At 36.6% G+C, this 15,655-nt stretch overlaps 1 protein-coding gene across 1 annotated transcript in view; it reads right to left on the bottom strand.

The window, feature by feature from the left end:
- Positions 1-1,147: 1,147 nt before the first annotated feature.
- Positions 1,148-15,655, bottom strand: part of LOC120428100 (histone acetyltransferase KAT7-like) — a 29,274-nt gene continuing 14,766 nt past the window's right edge. Inside the window, exons 2-4 of the mRNA XM_039593084.1 lie at positions 14,905-15,062; positions 9,773-9,868; positions 1,148-1,162 (exon numbers count right to left, since the gene is read on the bottom strand). Of these exons, the coding sequence (XP_039449018.1) occupies positions 1,148-1,162; positions 9,773-9,868; positions 14,905-15,062 (269 nt within the window). The remainder of the gene's footprint in view (positions 1,163-9,772; positions 9,869-14,904; positions 15,063-15,655) is intronic.

Genomic DNA, 15,655 nt, shown 5'->3' with positions numbered 1-15,655 from the left:
CACAAGTGTGTCTTGAACAGTGATTTGTATTAGTTAGCACAAACGTGCACAGGGCAAATTTTGCAGTTGAGCTAAAATGCTTCTTCGATGGCAGAGTCGTGTATACTTCCAACGTGGCACTTGGTACAAAAGTGCGCAGAGTCATTTTATTGTAAAAATAGTAGTTATTTGTTGTTTCAATGTTTTTTGCGTAGTAACTTTGAATTGTTGCTAGTTAAGGAACATTTTTCTCAACAAAACTTTTTTAATAGACTTGTTTATCATTAAATTAATTGTGAAAATTGTAGTTTTTGAGAGCAACTACCGTTAAAACATGAATTTTATTAAGAAAAACTTAGTGAAGTGTGAGGATTCATAAATATAAGTATGATAATCCATGAAATAGCTTCAAAAAGACCAACTATGACGAAAACCTATTTTTACAAACAGAAGAAAATGATTATGTAAAAACTTTGAGCTAGTTTATTTTATTTCCCTCATGTCATACGACCTTTTTAGAAATGCAAGATATCCAGGGCACAAACCATAGAACTGTTATGGTAGATTGCAGTTAGAACAAGTGTGTCTCTTGCAATGAATTCTTAGTTTGTATCGAATAGAACAAAAGTGATCAAAAAAAAATCAATACTTAGTCTTTGAACATGGACGACCCCTACAGTTGTGCTAAGCGTGCACAACTACGTGAATGATGTTGTTACGTGTTTTTTTTTTGGTTTGGACGACCCCTGCAATTGTCCTAAGTGTGCACAGCTACTTGGAGGGTGTTTGAATTGAATATTTGGGTTAGGCTAAGTGTGACATTGTTTAGTGGATGATGTTGTTACGTATTTTTTTTTTTTGATAGGACGATCCCTGCAGTTGTGCTCAGTGTGCACAACTACTTAAAAGTGTTTTAAATTGGATATTTGAGTTAGGCTAAGTGTGAGAATGGGTAGTGGCTGATTTTGTTACGTAGTTTTTTTTGGATTGGACGACCCCTGCAGTTGTGCTAAATGTGCACAACTTCTTTAAGGGTGTTTGAGTTGGATATTTGGGTTAGGTCAAGTGTGCCATTGGTTAGTGGATGTTGATGTTACGTAGTTTTTTGAATTGGACGACCCCTGCAATTGTGCTAAGTGTGCACAACAAAAGTTCCCAAATGAACCGGTTAGGCGAGGTTCACCTATTGGTCCGTGACATTGTTACACCGTGACATTCGTTACACCGCAACATTCGTTACACCGTAACATTCGTTACACCGTAACTTTCGTTACACCGTAACATTCGTTTACGTAACATTCGTTACACCGTAACATTCGTTACACCGTAACATTCGTTACACCGTAACATTCGTTACACCGTAACATTCGTTACACCGTAACATTCGTTACACCGTAACATTCGTTACACCGTAACATTCGTTACACCGTAGTATGATTACACCGCATCATTCGTTACATCGTAACATTCGTTACACCCTAGTATGATTACACCGCATCATTCGTTACACCGTATCATTCGTTACACCGTAACATTCGTTACACCGTAACATTCGTTACACCGTAACATTCGTTACACCGTAACATTCGTTACACCGTAACATTCGTTACACCGTAACATTCGTTACACCGCATCATTCGTTACATCGTAACATTCGTAGTATGATTACACCGCATCATTCGTTACACCGCAACATACGTTTCACCGTAAAATTCGTTACACCGCAACATTCGTTACACCGTAACATTCGTTACACCGTAACATTCGTTACACCGTAACATTCGTTACACCGTAACATTCGTTACACCGTAACATTCGTTACACCGTAACATTCGTTACACCGTAACATTCGTTACACCGTAACATTCGTTACACCACATCATTCGTTACACCGTAACATTCGTTACACCGTAACATTCGTTACACCGTAACATTCGTTACACCGCATCATTCGTTACACCGTAACATTCATTACACCGTAACATTCGTTACACCGTAGTATGATTACACCGCATCATTCGTTACATCGTAACATTCATTACACCGTAGTATGATTACACCGCATCATTCGTTACACCGTAACATTCATTACACCGCAGTATGGTTACACCGTAGTATGGTTACACCGTAACTTTGTTACACCGCAACATTCGTTGCATCGTAGCATTCTTTACACCGTAATACACCGCAATTAAAACATTTTTTAAGTCTTTGTGCACACTTAGCACATCTGCAGGGGTCGTCCAATCAAAAAAAACATAACAACATCATCCATTCACCAATAACACACTCAAATATCCAATTCAAAACCCCCCAAGTAGTTATGCACACTTAGCACAACTGCAAGGGTCATCCATTAAAAAAAACTACGTAACAATAACGTCCACTTATTAATCTCACACTTAGCCTAACCCAAATATCCAATTTAAATCATTTTTAAGTCGTTATGCACACTTAGAACAACTGCAGGGGTCGTCCAATCAAAAAAACTACGTAACAACAACATCCACTCACCATTATCACACTTAGCCTAACTCAAATATCTAATTCTAAAACCCCGCAAGTAGTTGTGCACACTTAGCACAACTGCAGTGGTCGTCCATTAAAAAAACTACGTAACAATAACATCCACTAATTAATCTCACACTTAGCCTAACCCAAATATCCAATTTAAAACATTTTTAAGTCGTTATGCACACTTAGAACAACTGCAGGGGTCGTCCAATCCAAAAACTACGTAACAATAACATCCACCTACCAATGTCACACTTAGCTTAACTCAGGGGTCATCCAATTAAAAAAAACTCTGCCACTAAATAATTATTTGACACACTTCTTCTAACTTACAACTTCTTCACGTATCCAAATGTGCACACTTGTGCTAATTGCCTTCCAAAATAGTGCTCCATAATATTGCTCAAACTAGTAAGGACACATGGCAATTTACCATAATATTATAGTGTAATCGTATTTTTATGGATTTGCGTGTTTTCAAAAGGTCAAGCCATGATGAAAAATAAAAGAGCACATCCATGATGCGTTCGAAAATGTCAGTTAGTACAAATGGTTGCAGGGCGATATCTCCGCGTAGGAAACGAATTTTTCAGATCTCTTAGAAGCGTTTTGTAGGGAATTTAATTAGCTAAAAGATGGCATCATTAACTCATTTTTGTCCAAAAGTCAGTTAGTACATCAGAGCACAGAGGCATCGATTTGTAGATTCTGCTCGGTTTGTTCTAGAGGTCGTATCGAGGTGCTCCGATTTGGATGAAACTTTCAGGGTTTGTTTGTCTATACATGAGATGAACTCATGCCAAATATGAGCCCTCTACGACAAAGGGAAGTGGGGTAAAACGGGCATTGAAGTTTGAGGTCCAAAAAACATGAAAAATCTTAAAATTGCTCGCATTTCCGTAAAACTTCATCAATTCCAACTCTCTTAGATGCATTCGAATGGTCTTTTGAAGCCCTTCAAAATGTGCTATAGACATCCAGGATTGGTTTTACTTTTTCTCATAGCTTTTGCAAATTACTGTTAAAAATGGATTTTTTTAAAACCTTAATAACTTTTCCCAACAGCCTCCAACACCCATACTCCCATAGGTCAAAAGTTAGGGAATTTCATGGACTATAAGCCTACGGTACTAACTTTTTGGCCAATCACAGTTTTTCTCATAGTTTTACGGTTTTTCTAGAACAAACATTTTACAACGTTAGTTTTTGCCCTGTAGACCGAGAAGACGGCACTTTTTGGTCTCAATTTTGTCATATTCGGAATCCTCGGACAATTTCACGTAAGTTAGAAGTATTTGAGTTGTAATATTTCTTTAAAAAATAATTAAATAAAACATTTTTGAAAAAAAAAAAGATCTTATTAACCCTATGACCAATACGTCAAATGCTGTATCAAGTAGGCGAAAACCTGTTTTACCCCCAATCCAACAAATTGTTAAAAAATAATTTAATTCATTCTAAACGGCAATTTTTCCAATCAAATTTACAACTCCAATACTTCTAACTTACGTGAAATTGTCCGAGGATTCCGAATATGACAAAATTGAGACCAAAAAATGCCGCTATGGCGGCCTACAGGGCAAAACCTAACGTTGTAAAATGTTTGTTCTAGAAAAATCGTCAAACTATGAGAAAAACTGCGATTGGCCAAAAAGTTAATACCGTAGGCTTATAGTCCATGAAATTCCCTAACTTTTGACCTATGGGAGTATGGGTGTTGGAGGCTGTTGGGAAAAGTTATTAAGGTTTTAAAAAAATCCATTTTTAACAGTAATTTGCAAAAGCTATGAGAACAAGTCAAACCAATCCTGGATGTCTATAGCACATTTTGAAGAGCTTCAAAAGACCATTCGAATGCATCTACGAGAGTTGGAATTGATGAAGTTTTACGGAAATGCGAGCAATTTTAAGATTTTTCATGTTTTTTTGACCTCAAACTTCAATGCCCGTTTTACCCCACTTCCCTTTGTCGTAGAGGGCTCATATTTGGCATGAGTTCATCTCATGTATAGACAAACAAACCCTGAAAGTTTCATCCAAATCGGAGCACCTCGATACGACCTGTTTCACATCGGTGAAAAACTCGCTCTTAAATAATGTTTTTTTTTGCGTTTCATTTTTGAATGGAAAAATCCAAAATGCCTCGAATTATGACCCGTCACAACTTCACAATGCAATAATGTTTTAAGCTTAAGCCCGGCAGAAGAGTGGTGGCACAAAACAATATTTATGTGACTGCAAACTGGTATCAGCGTGTGTTTGTGTGTTTATAAATAAGGCAAGAAACGCGATCATAAATTTGCAGTTTATAAATTGCTAATGCACGCTTAATATAATCAACCATATTTTGCGTGTGTGTGTTTAACGCAGGGAACCTCCACCGGAAGACCGCACACGATTTCGAGGGCCTCGGGTGGTGCACATCCAGGGGTCCATAAGATGGCTTAAGAAACAGATTAGCAGACCCCCAAATGGCAGCTGTTTCTGGCGCCTTTTAAATGGGGTCATTAGAAAGATCTTCTCGGGGGAAAAACTTTGACTCTCGTGTCGAGAATAATTTGACACTCTCCGGAAGGCTCAATCAACGGGTGTACAGGATAATTTCGAGGTACAGATCCCGCTACACAAAAGCTGTCAGCAACTGGTTAAACTGTTTGAACAGTTCATCTCCTGGGGAAACCATTACAACCTGCGCTAATAAAGCACACGTGAGTTCAACTTTTTTATTTTCAAAATTAAAGGACATTTTTCATCAGCAAAATGTATTCCTTCCGCTAAAGACATGTTTCAAGATATACGTTTTAAAGGAAGACACCATGAATAAAATCATACCCTGCAATAAAATCGAATCAAAACAAAAGAAAATGCAGTCATTAAATGACACACAAGGCTCACTTGTAATAATATTGTGGGAATCCTGTCGAGTGAGAAATATTTTAATGAAAATAATGACTCCAATCGTCGAACCAAAATTCGTACACCTTCACGAGGCATCCCCCTAAAATTAGTTTCAAATCATACGAATCTTCAACACTTCACCGAAAACCTGCAACTCGTTGTAAAACTCCAACTGACCTTCCAACCGACCGCAGCGGGATCATAAATTTGGGGCAAAAACTTCCGAATCCGAACCTGCGCCGCGACCTGCCCTGCGGCGGTGGGTCAGTTTTATTGGTAGAGTGTCATAAATTTGACCAGCCCTGAGGGCCCCGACATATTTACGCGTTTGCTACCGAAATTCCGTGTGTCGTTTTTTTTTTCATTCTCCAACTTATTTTTATATGATGATGATTCCAATGAACAGCAATTTCGACGTGATACGCAGTTCGCGATAAAATGCGATGAATTCGGTAGCTGCCGGCACGGGAAGGTGTTGTGTTTGTTGGTCGAGTTAATAAGTTAAATAAATATTGTAAATCAGATGGAATGGCATGATTATTTTTTAATCTAGAGGGGAGCAAGAAAGGGTGCGTTCAGCAAATATTTAGTAGAACTTCAGAAATGATTGCGAAACTCCCTACTAAATGATCCTTCATATTTTTTTTTCGTTCAAAGGAACAAACATGCTACGCTCATTTGAAATGTTAGTCTTGTTTCCGAAATTTCCAAAATATTTTTTTGGTTCATAAAATTTCACAATTGTTTCATTTTTCAACATTCAAAATTGGACCATTAGTTGCTAAGATATTGGCATTAGAAAATGTGGGAATGTTTGGATAAGACTTAAAAAACTTAAATTTTGTTGTTGATTTGTCTTTTATTCGCTGTATTTCAGCAACCAGAGCTCTAATTTTCAATGTCTCTTAGGCAATTTTATTGAAAATTTTCTGAACCTTTCGAAAAAAAAGTTTGAAGTTTTTTTACTGTGAGATTGGGGTTCAAGCCATCGACCTTCCGCTTACAAGGCGAAACCCGTACCACAAGGCCACGGGAGCTCGGCAAAAAAAATGATTTTACATTAATAACTATTTTTTTAAATAGTGATTTGGGGAAAGTTAAATTTTTATCATAACACCAAATCTATCAGAAAATTCCTTTAAAATTTACGGACCACCTTATAAAATTAAGAGGCAGTTTTTGTAAATATTGCTCGGTTTGTTCTAGAGCTCGTATCGAGGTGTTGGAGTGTATTGGAGTTGTAATTTAGATTGGAAAAATTGCCATTTAGAATGAGTTAAAATATTTTTTAACAATTTGTTGGATTAGGGGTAAAACAGGTTTTCGCCTACTTGATACAGAATTTGACGTATTGGTCATAGGATAAATAAGATCTATTTCTTTTTTCAAAAATATTTTATTTAAATATTTTTTAAATCAAAATTACAACTCCAGAACTTCTAACTTACGTGAAATTGTCCGAGGATTCCGAATATGACAAAATTGAGACCAAAAAGTGCCGCTATGGCGGCCTACAGGGCAAAAGCTAACGTTGTGAAATGTTTGTTCTAGAAAAATTGAAAAACTATGAGAAAAACTGCGATTGGCCAAAAAGTTATTACCGTAGGCTTATAGTGCATGAAATTACCTATCTTTTGACTTATGGGAGTATGGGTGTTGGAGGCTGTTGGAAAAAGATATTAAGGTTTTAAAAAAATCCATTTTTAACAGTAATTTGCAAAATCTATGAGAAAAAGTCAAACCAATCCTGGATGTCTATGGCACATTTTGAAGTGCTTCAAAAGACCTTTCGAATGCACCTTAGAGAGTTGGAATTGATGAAATTTAACGGAAATGCGAGCAATTTTAAGATTTTTTATGTTTTTTCGACCTCAAACTTCGAAGCCCGTTTTACCCCACTTCCCTTTGTCGTAGAGGGCTCATATTTGGCATGAGTTCATCTCATGTATAGACAAACAAACGCTGAAAGTTTCATCCAAATCGGAGCACCTCGATACGACCTGTTACACATTGGTGAAAAACTCGCTCTTAACGTACCATTTTTGTATGACCAGCACACAAAAATGTATGGGGATTTGTATGTGTAATGACACAAAATGGCTCCATAAAGTTTGAGCCAAATAAAATACAAAAATACAACATGGGTAAATCTCCGCCAACTCACACAGCAGTTGCCCCGACCCCTCTTCGATTTGCGTGAAACTTTGTCCTAAGGGGTAACTTTTGTCCCTGATCACGAATCCGAGGTCCGTTTTTTGATATCTCGTGACGGAGGGGCGGTACGACCCCTTCCATTTTTGAACATGTGAAAAAAGAGGTGTTTTTCAATAATTTGCAGCCTGAAACGGTGATGAGATAGAAATTTGGTGTCAAAGGGACTTTTGTGTAAAATTAGACGCCCGATTTGATTGCGTACTCAGAATTTCGCATAAACGTATTTTTCATCGAAAAAAAACACTAAAAAAGTTTTAAAAAGTCTCCCATTTTCCGTTACTCGACTGTAAAAATTTTTGGAACATGTCATTTTATGGGAAATTTAATGTACTTTTCGAATCTACATTGTCCCAGAAGGGTCATTTTTTCATTTAGAACAAAATTTTTCATTTTAAAATTTCGTGTTTTTTCTAACTTTGCAGAGTTATTTTTTAGAGTGTAACAATGTTCTACAAAGTTGTAGAGCAGACAATTACAAAAAATTTGATAAATAGACATATGGGAATTGCTTATAAACATCACGAGTTATCGCGATTTCACGAAAAAAAGTTTTGAAAAAGTTGGTCGTCATCGATCATGGCCATTCATGGTCACCCGCGACAGACACGGACGACGAAACAGAGAGAAACGCAAAATGTAACTTTTTCAAAACTTTTTTTTTTCGTAAAATCGCGATAACTCGTGATGTTTACAAGCAAACCCCTTATATCTATATATCAAAATTTTTGTAATTGTCTGCTCTACTTTTTAGAACATTAGTACACTCTAAAAAATAACCCTGCAAAGTTAGAAAAAACACGAAATTTTAAAATGAAAAATTTTGTTCTAAATGAAAAAATGACCCTTCTGGGTCAATGTAGATTCAAAAAGTACATTAAATTTCCCATAAAATGACATGTTCCAAAATATTTTACAGTCGAGTAACGGAAAATGGGAGAATTTTTCAAACTTTTTTAGTGTTTTTTTCGATGAAAAATACGTTTTTTCGGAATTATGAGTACGCCATCAAATCGGGCGTCTAATTTTACATAAAAGTCCCTTTGACACCAAATTTCTATCTCATCACCGTTTCAGGCTGCAAATTATTGAAAAACACCTCTTTTTTAGCATGTTCAAAAATTGAAGGGGTCGTACCGCCTCTCCGTCACGAGGTATCAAAAAAATGGAGCTTGGATTCGTGATCAGGGACAAAAGTTACCCCTAAGGACAAAGTTTCACGCAAATCGAAGAGGGGTCAGGGCAACTTTTCCCGATTTCGTGTGAGTTGGTAGAGAATTACCCATAAAAGAGCAATTTTCATCAAAATCTTGAAGAAAACGTGATTTTTTTAGTACTAAAGGTGGTAAATTTAAAATACATTGCATTGTAATGGCGCTTACGTCAAAAAGTCAAATCGTTAAAAACTGTAGATTTTTATAATAAATTGATGTTAAAAATTAATGCAAAAGGTTTGGAAACATATGAAATGTTGGCAGTAGCTGAAGCTGTAGTGTAAGTGATAAAATTAGGGTTTCAAAGGGAATTTTGAAAATTCGCCATTTGTATTTTACTTAAATGGCTGTATCTTAACTCTGAAGTGATAAAAAAATGGTTAAATAGCAAAATTGTTAGTAAATTGTTACCTACAAGATGACGATTTTTTTAGATGTTTTTTTTTTTTGAGAGAAATTCAAAAAAAATTAAGGCAAAAAAATGTTTTCAGCTTTAACATGCTGCCAATGAAAAACGACGACTTCTTTGAACAATATGAATACATTATTGGTAAAGTGAAATATGGGGCAATTTGAACGCATTTTTCTAGGTTTTAGACCAAAATATGATATTTTTATGAAAACACAATTTTTCAGTAAATCGCGAGTTCTATACGCGACACTACTGCACATACATAACCCCTAAACAATAATCGTGGTCTTACATCCTCATGGAGTCGGATTTCACCCCTGGATTTGATGAGCCAATCGTTGTCAAAATCTCCAAGCTCCAGCCGGTCTTTTGGCGATTAGAGGAGACCCTCAGTTATAAACTAACTCTCACAAACAAATACACAAATACACAGGATAAGTGAAGATATCGGTTTCGAAAATCGAAATTTTGAAAAAAAAGTAAATGCTTCGATCACGAGGGTTAAAGGAAAAAGGGAATAAAAATGCTGCCAAAAATTACCCACCTGCTTCTTGAGTATAATGTGTTTACCCTTCCAGTACTTCATCATTCCGAGGGCCTGGAGTGTGCTGACGATATCGTAAGAATTGATAGCCATTTCCTGAAATCATAAAAAAGAACAAGAGTAAGTTGAAGTGAGTTAAACTGCAAAGAGCAAAGTGGCAAGATGTGCCTGCAAGGGAGGATCGATGATCCTGCGTCGTTTTTTCCTTTTTTTGGGTTTCCTCTGAAAAATGTTCGAAAATTGATCGTTATTATTTATTAGCCATATTACTTGTATGGTTGGTTCTCCTTCGGGGGGGGATCTTACCGTGTGGGGTCAACAGAATCGATCGAATCGGTACGATGTTGCTTTCAAATGCTGATTTGTTTTATGCAATTTTGAGAAAAGACATTTTTCGGATAGAAATTTTCTACACTCTGAATTGTTAAGTTAGATGCTTCTGACCGAGAAAGGATTAAAACAATAAGCAAGAAAAAAAGCCAGGTGAGTTTCCCTAAAACTAATATTCCATAATAACACTAATTCACCATGCCGAGTGCGCTATCTAAACATATGTTTTAGCAACAGTAGGTCATAAACCGAGTCGCCAAAAAAGATCACTTGACTTGTGCACAGCCACCCATGTCTGCCAGCAATATCGAAATGATAGCTTCGGCCACTCTTTACCATCATTCGGTGATGGATCCTCGCACCAAGGACGCAAACTGTTTAAATATTCCAACGATCGATCGATAATTACCACCCTATCGCGACACAGGTCTTGCCACTTACGGCTATCATCATCATTAGCGTATTTTTTTTTTTTTTGAAGAATCAACTTGCGCACGTGGGGTTCTAATTTTTTTTTTGCAGGCCGCGTCGGCAATATTTTGTTTAAGCAAAAATTATAGTCCTGCCCATGGCCAAAATTGAGACCTTTGCGAAATATGAATTTGGCGCGAGCCTTCCTCCGTGATAAATGAGACGTTCATTGACGGACCCGCGTCATGTTTTAGAAAGTATAATATTTTAGCAAAAAGTTACGAGCGCGGCTCGTAAAAAGTAATTTTTAAATTATTGTGTTGGCAAATGTAGAGCGAAGGGGGCTGTATCCCGACGGCTGGTGGAAAATATAGGGGTAATTGAATGTTTCGGAAGGTTTTGAACGATGTGCTCGGATATTTACACTTTTTTAAAGTCTGAAATTTGAAATGCAAAAATATGACTTTATTCACCTTTAGTGTTGGTGATGTAGTCGTCATAGTTTTCTTATCAAAATAACTCAAAATGTTAAACAATTTTTTTAATAGGATATGGTTTTAGGCTGGTACAAATTGCATTTGAAGTTTTTGTCACCCCCTCTTCAAAGCCAACCCGAAAAAATGTTATTTTAATTTTATTTTTTTTTTCTCCCAAAATTGTAATTTTGAGTTATGGAAAAGTATGTGCAAAAAAGTTGCCGCAGAGTTATGATGATTTTTTAAGAAACAAGAAATTTGTTTTTTTAGGTCTGGTTAAACAGTCCATAATTTTCTAGTACCAATTGTCTTATTTGATAAATTGTTCAGATCACTCAAAAAAATATTTATTTGAATTTTAATACTACGCAAAATTCAGAGTCGAGAGAATCGTTCTCTCAAAATTTATTGAGGGCTCAGTTCCAAAGTCGAAAGAATAATGCTTCCAACCAATGCTTGAAAAGGGATCGATCACTGAACGGGATTGCTCGATATTCGATAGAGCTTTCTGTCAGCGATCATTTCCCAAAACGATATTTGATCGCTGACACACAACGCCTATCATGACCGTCATTGCTTGGCAACGGTCGGTGAACGTAAAACCGAAGACGAAACGAACGAAAAATGAGCACCACTCAAGCAGCCGCCCGAACGAGACAACGTGCTCTTTCTCTTTCTCTCGTTTTTGTCTCTCTCTTCCTAGTGTATGCTGCGTGGTGACAGAAATCATATGATTGCTATCATTGGAGAGATGATCGGAATCTCGGTAGAATGTCAAACGACCGCTCTCTAGTCGATTTTTCTCCTGGAGGGAAGTCAATGATTGTGTGAGTGTCTTTGCGTAGCACTCATTCCTTTGTGTGTGAAACGAACGAAAGCAGAATGTAGAAATCAGGTTGTCGTGGTGAAGACGATTGGAGTGCTCTGTCAGCTATCACAAAAAAAGTCGAAATTTCGCAAGCCCTGCTTCCAACACACACCATCAAAACAAATGTATTCATTCGTTAATTGAAGCATTCAATCTTCAACAAGTGTAATACAACGACTTCTGACCACTCCTTGGTCACCAAGTATGTCAAAGATCTATGATTCGATTCCCGTTGATGACACTTTTTCTTTTTTTTTTGGTTTTGATGAACCTCGAAGGAATAGTTCTCTCAGCAATCTTGAGCTGTATTCTCTGTGTCCGTAAATTGTATCACTATTCTCTCGGCTTGAGGCCATTATTCTCTCGAAGGCCCCAAAAAGTTTGAACCAAATACAAAATACTTACAGTTTCACAATAGGACTAAAACATTTTTGACAAGAAACAGAAAATTAGTAAGTACACAAAAACACAACCAAAACACACACATTGTAAAAGCTTGACATTTTTAGTAAACCCCTGAAGAAGACCTCAAAATAAAGGCCGAAACGTCAGTGAAGTAGAGAAAAAATCTGTTTTTCTTTTTCGACAAGACTGCTCGCCAAAACCAGAAAGATTCAAAATAATCAGTCGTTGCGAACCCGGATCAAAACAAATGGCTACATTTGCACATCAAAGCTTATATTTAATAAAATTGCTGCACGCAGAAAAAAGAGTTCCCAAAATCATGAACACCCGTTCATGAAATTAGGAACCACAAACAAAATGTTCAAATTCCATGGTACGTTTTTGAAAATCGTACCATGGAATTTGAACACTTTGTTCGTGGTTCCCAATTTCATGAACGGGTGTTCACGATTTTGGGAACTCTTTTTTCTCCGTGTGGTCGGTCGATTTTGTTGAGCATTGCTCATGTTCAAAGCCCCTTTATAGCCATCAAAAAACAATAATTTCCATTCCACAATGATGGATTTTAAGTTTATTGATAACAAATAACAGCCTTTTAAGGTGCAATTTCAACACAGAAATGTCTTGAAATAGCACAAACCAAACGTTGGAAAAAACACTCTTGGATATTTTATTTGAAAATGAAATTTTTATTTGAAAATGCCATATTTTCAAAGGTGAAACGTTTGGTATCATCCTAACGAAACTCGAAAAATTTCTGGACAAATGTATTGCTGCCTTCCTCACCACACTGAGAAAAGGCTATAAAATCTCTCGGAAAATGAACCTCTTAAATTGACCTCGTAGACCCACCATCACCAATATATTAGAGTGTAACAAAAAATACTTTTTGATGGGCATTCAGGGGTTTGTTCTGGTGGGCATACTGAACTCAAATCCCAAATATGAGCTTGATTGGACTTAAAGAAATCTTTTTATTACGGGTTAAATCCCATTTAAAATTCAAATACAAAGCGCCAGCTTCTGTTACGCCCAACCAAGCTCACACAGAAAAAAAAGTTGATTTTTGAAATGTTGAAAATGTGGCAGGTTGAATATTACCTCTTTTTTTAGTAATATTACATAAAAATGTGAACCTGATGAATATTCATCAAAAACTGATGAAAATTCATCATTTTCTGGGGTAAAATTAATCATTTTTTGCCACAAAATCTGTCACCATTTCCTGATGAATATTACCATCATTTTTTTTTCTGTGCATATTTGGGATTTGGGCTCAGTATGCCCACTGGAACAAGCCCCTGAATGTCCGCCAAAAAGTCATTTTTGTTACATCCTAATGGGTACCTTTCTTTACCGAAATGTCAAGCTCATATATACGTTTCATTTCTCACCGGTCTGATGGCCGAGTGGGCTAAGGCGCCAGCCCTTTACTGTTGATGCTGGGTTTGGATCCCGTTAGTTGCAATTTTTTTTTTGTGTTTACAAAAATTGTACAGGCAGTGTGTAATATTAAGCGTCTCTTTTGACGAAGGTTCAGTTGAGTTGGTGTAATATAATCTTTGAAATGAATACTTTGAGTAGAAATAGAATTTGAAGATAAAAAACATGTTTTTAATTTCTTTACAATTTTTCATGTCCAACAACAACCATTTTTCCTCTCTGTCAATATCTGAACCACTTCCAATAGCTGGATCGGACATCTTTTTTTAATGACCCATGTTACAGCTGTGGTTCCTTATCTGCCTATTATCACCTTATGTCCCACCGCCTGAAGCAACCGATAATATTGCCATTAAAATTAGAGCAAAAGAAGGGGGCTTTGCAGCAACTCCTTCAACTGCGCCTATCTACATAATGAGTATCATCATCCGCGCCAGCAGTCCAGTCCGGGGAGGATGAAAAAAACCGGATCATGTCTTGCCTGCAATCCTCTGCGTGGCGAGCAAATACCGGTAATCATCGCCATTTATGCGAATACGCTTGGACGGCTGGAAAGTGGAACGCTCTCATTACTCGGGAGGATGATGTTTTTTTCGGCAGATTATGTTTCTGTTTATTTGAGTTTTTCGTTGAAAATCATGACAGATGTCGATGGGCACTGGCCAACATGTGCTGACCGGTTAAACGAACTCGTGATGAGCTTGGCTGCCCTCATGAGGATGGGATCTTGGAGTGAAACTCATTAAAAATCCTTGTTTAGAAGATTAGAAATATATTAACATTATTATGACAAGGAAACTAAGAGTCTTCGCTGCAATTTACTATTTGATCAATTTATCAGTTTATCAATTTATCAATTTACCAATTTATCAATTTATCAATTTATCAATTTATCAATTTATCAATTTATCAATTTATCAATTTATCAATTTATCAATTTATCAATTTATCAATTTATCAATTTATCAATTTATCAATTTATCAATTTATCAATTTATCAATTTATCAATTTATCAATTTATCAATTTATCAATATATCAATTTATCAATTTATCAATTTATCAATTTATCAATTTATCAATTTATCAATTTATCAATTTATCAATTTATCAATTTATCAATTTATCAATTTATCAATTTATCAATATTTTTTTTTGTTGAATGGGAAATGGACTTAAGTTTGAAATTAAGTTTCTTACCTGAGAGATATCCTTGATGCTCAGCGTCGTCCCAGGTCGTGAGCACAGGTACGCCAGCAGGACGTCCTTCCAGTAGGACCGGTACGAGATCAGACCCAGATCGGAGAGTGGCTTCTCGGGAGATCCAATTTTACCCTCGACTCGCGTCAACAGGTAACCTGTAAAACAAAAAAAAATGTATAACGAATTGTTAGTAAGAATTAATTTGTTGCAATTTGATAAATTCAATTTGATAGAAATGATGTCACTTAATCAGCCAACATTAACCCAGTTTTACAAACGGACGACGCGATTTGAGACGCTCGTAGACGCTGGGAAACCGAACATAAATACATTAGACGACCGAGATTGTATAAACATTCGCGCGACCAGGCCGTGAAGCCAAAGGAGTGTGTGGTGAAAGTTATTTTTGGCGCTAAACGGCTGCAAATGTTTCAAAGCCATCAAGAAAACCCATAGAACAACATCCAACCCGTGGGATTTGTCATTGGATTTGGTGTCTGGTGTCCGACTTCAGCTTAGAAAATGTAACGAATTTGAAGACACAGACGACGTCCCAAGGCACGTGATGGTCGGTGACGTGACTTGATGCTGGTGAGATATGGTGGGTTCATTTTTGAAATTCTTTGTCGTATTGTAGCAGACTGTTGATGAGCAAAATAAATTAAAAAAAAAAATGTGATAAGAGCTAGGATTTGTTTTTCCTCGTTTTCATAATAATAAGTACAACAAGTTCAACTCCAAACCTCAT

The sequence above is a fragment of the Culex pipiens genome, chromosome 2, assembly GCF_016801865.2.
Source record: "Culex pipiens pallens isolate TS chromosome 2, TS_CPP_V2, whole genome shotgun sequence".
NCBI lineage: Eukaryota > Metazoa > Arthropoda > Insecta > Diptera > Culicidae > Culex > Culex pipiens.
Note: the sequence above shows the minus strand (reverse complement) of the source record. Positions and strands in the feature narration are given on the sequence as shown.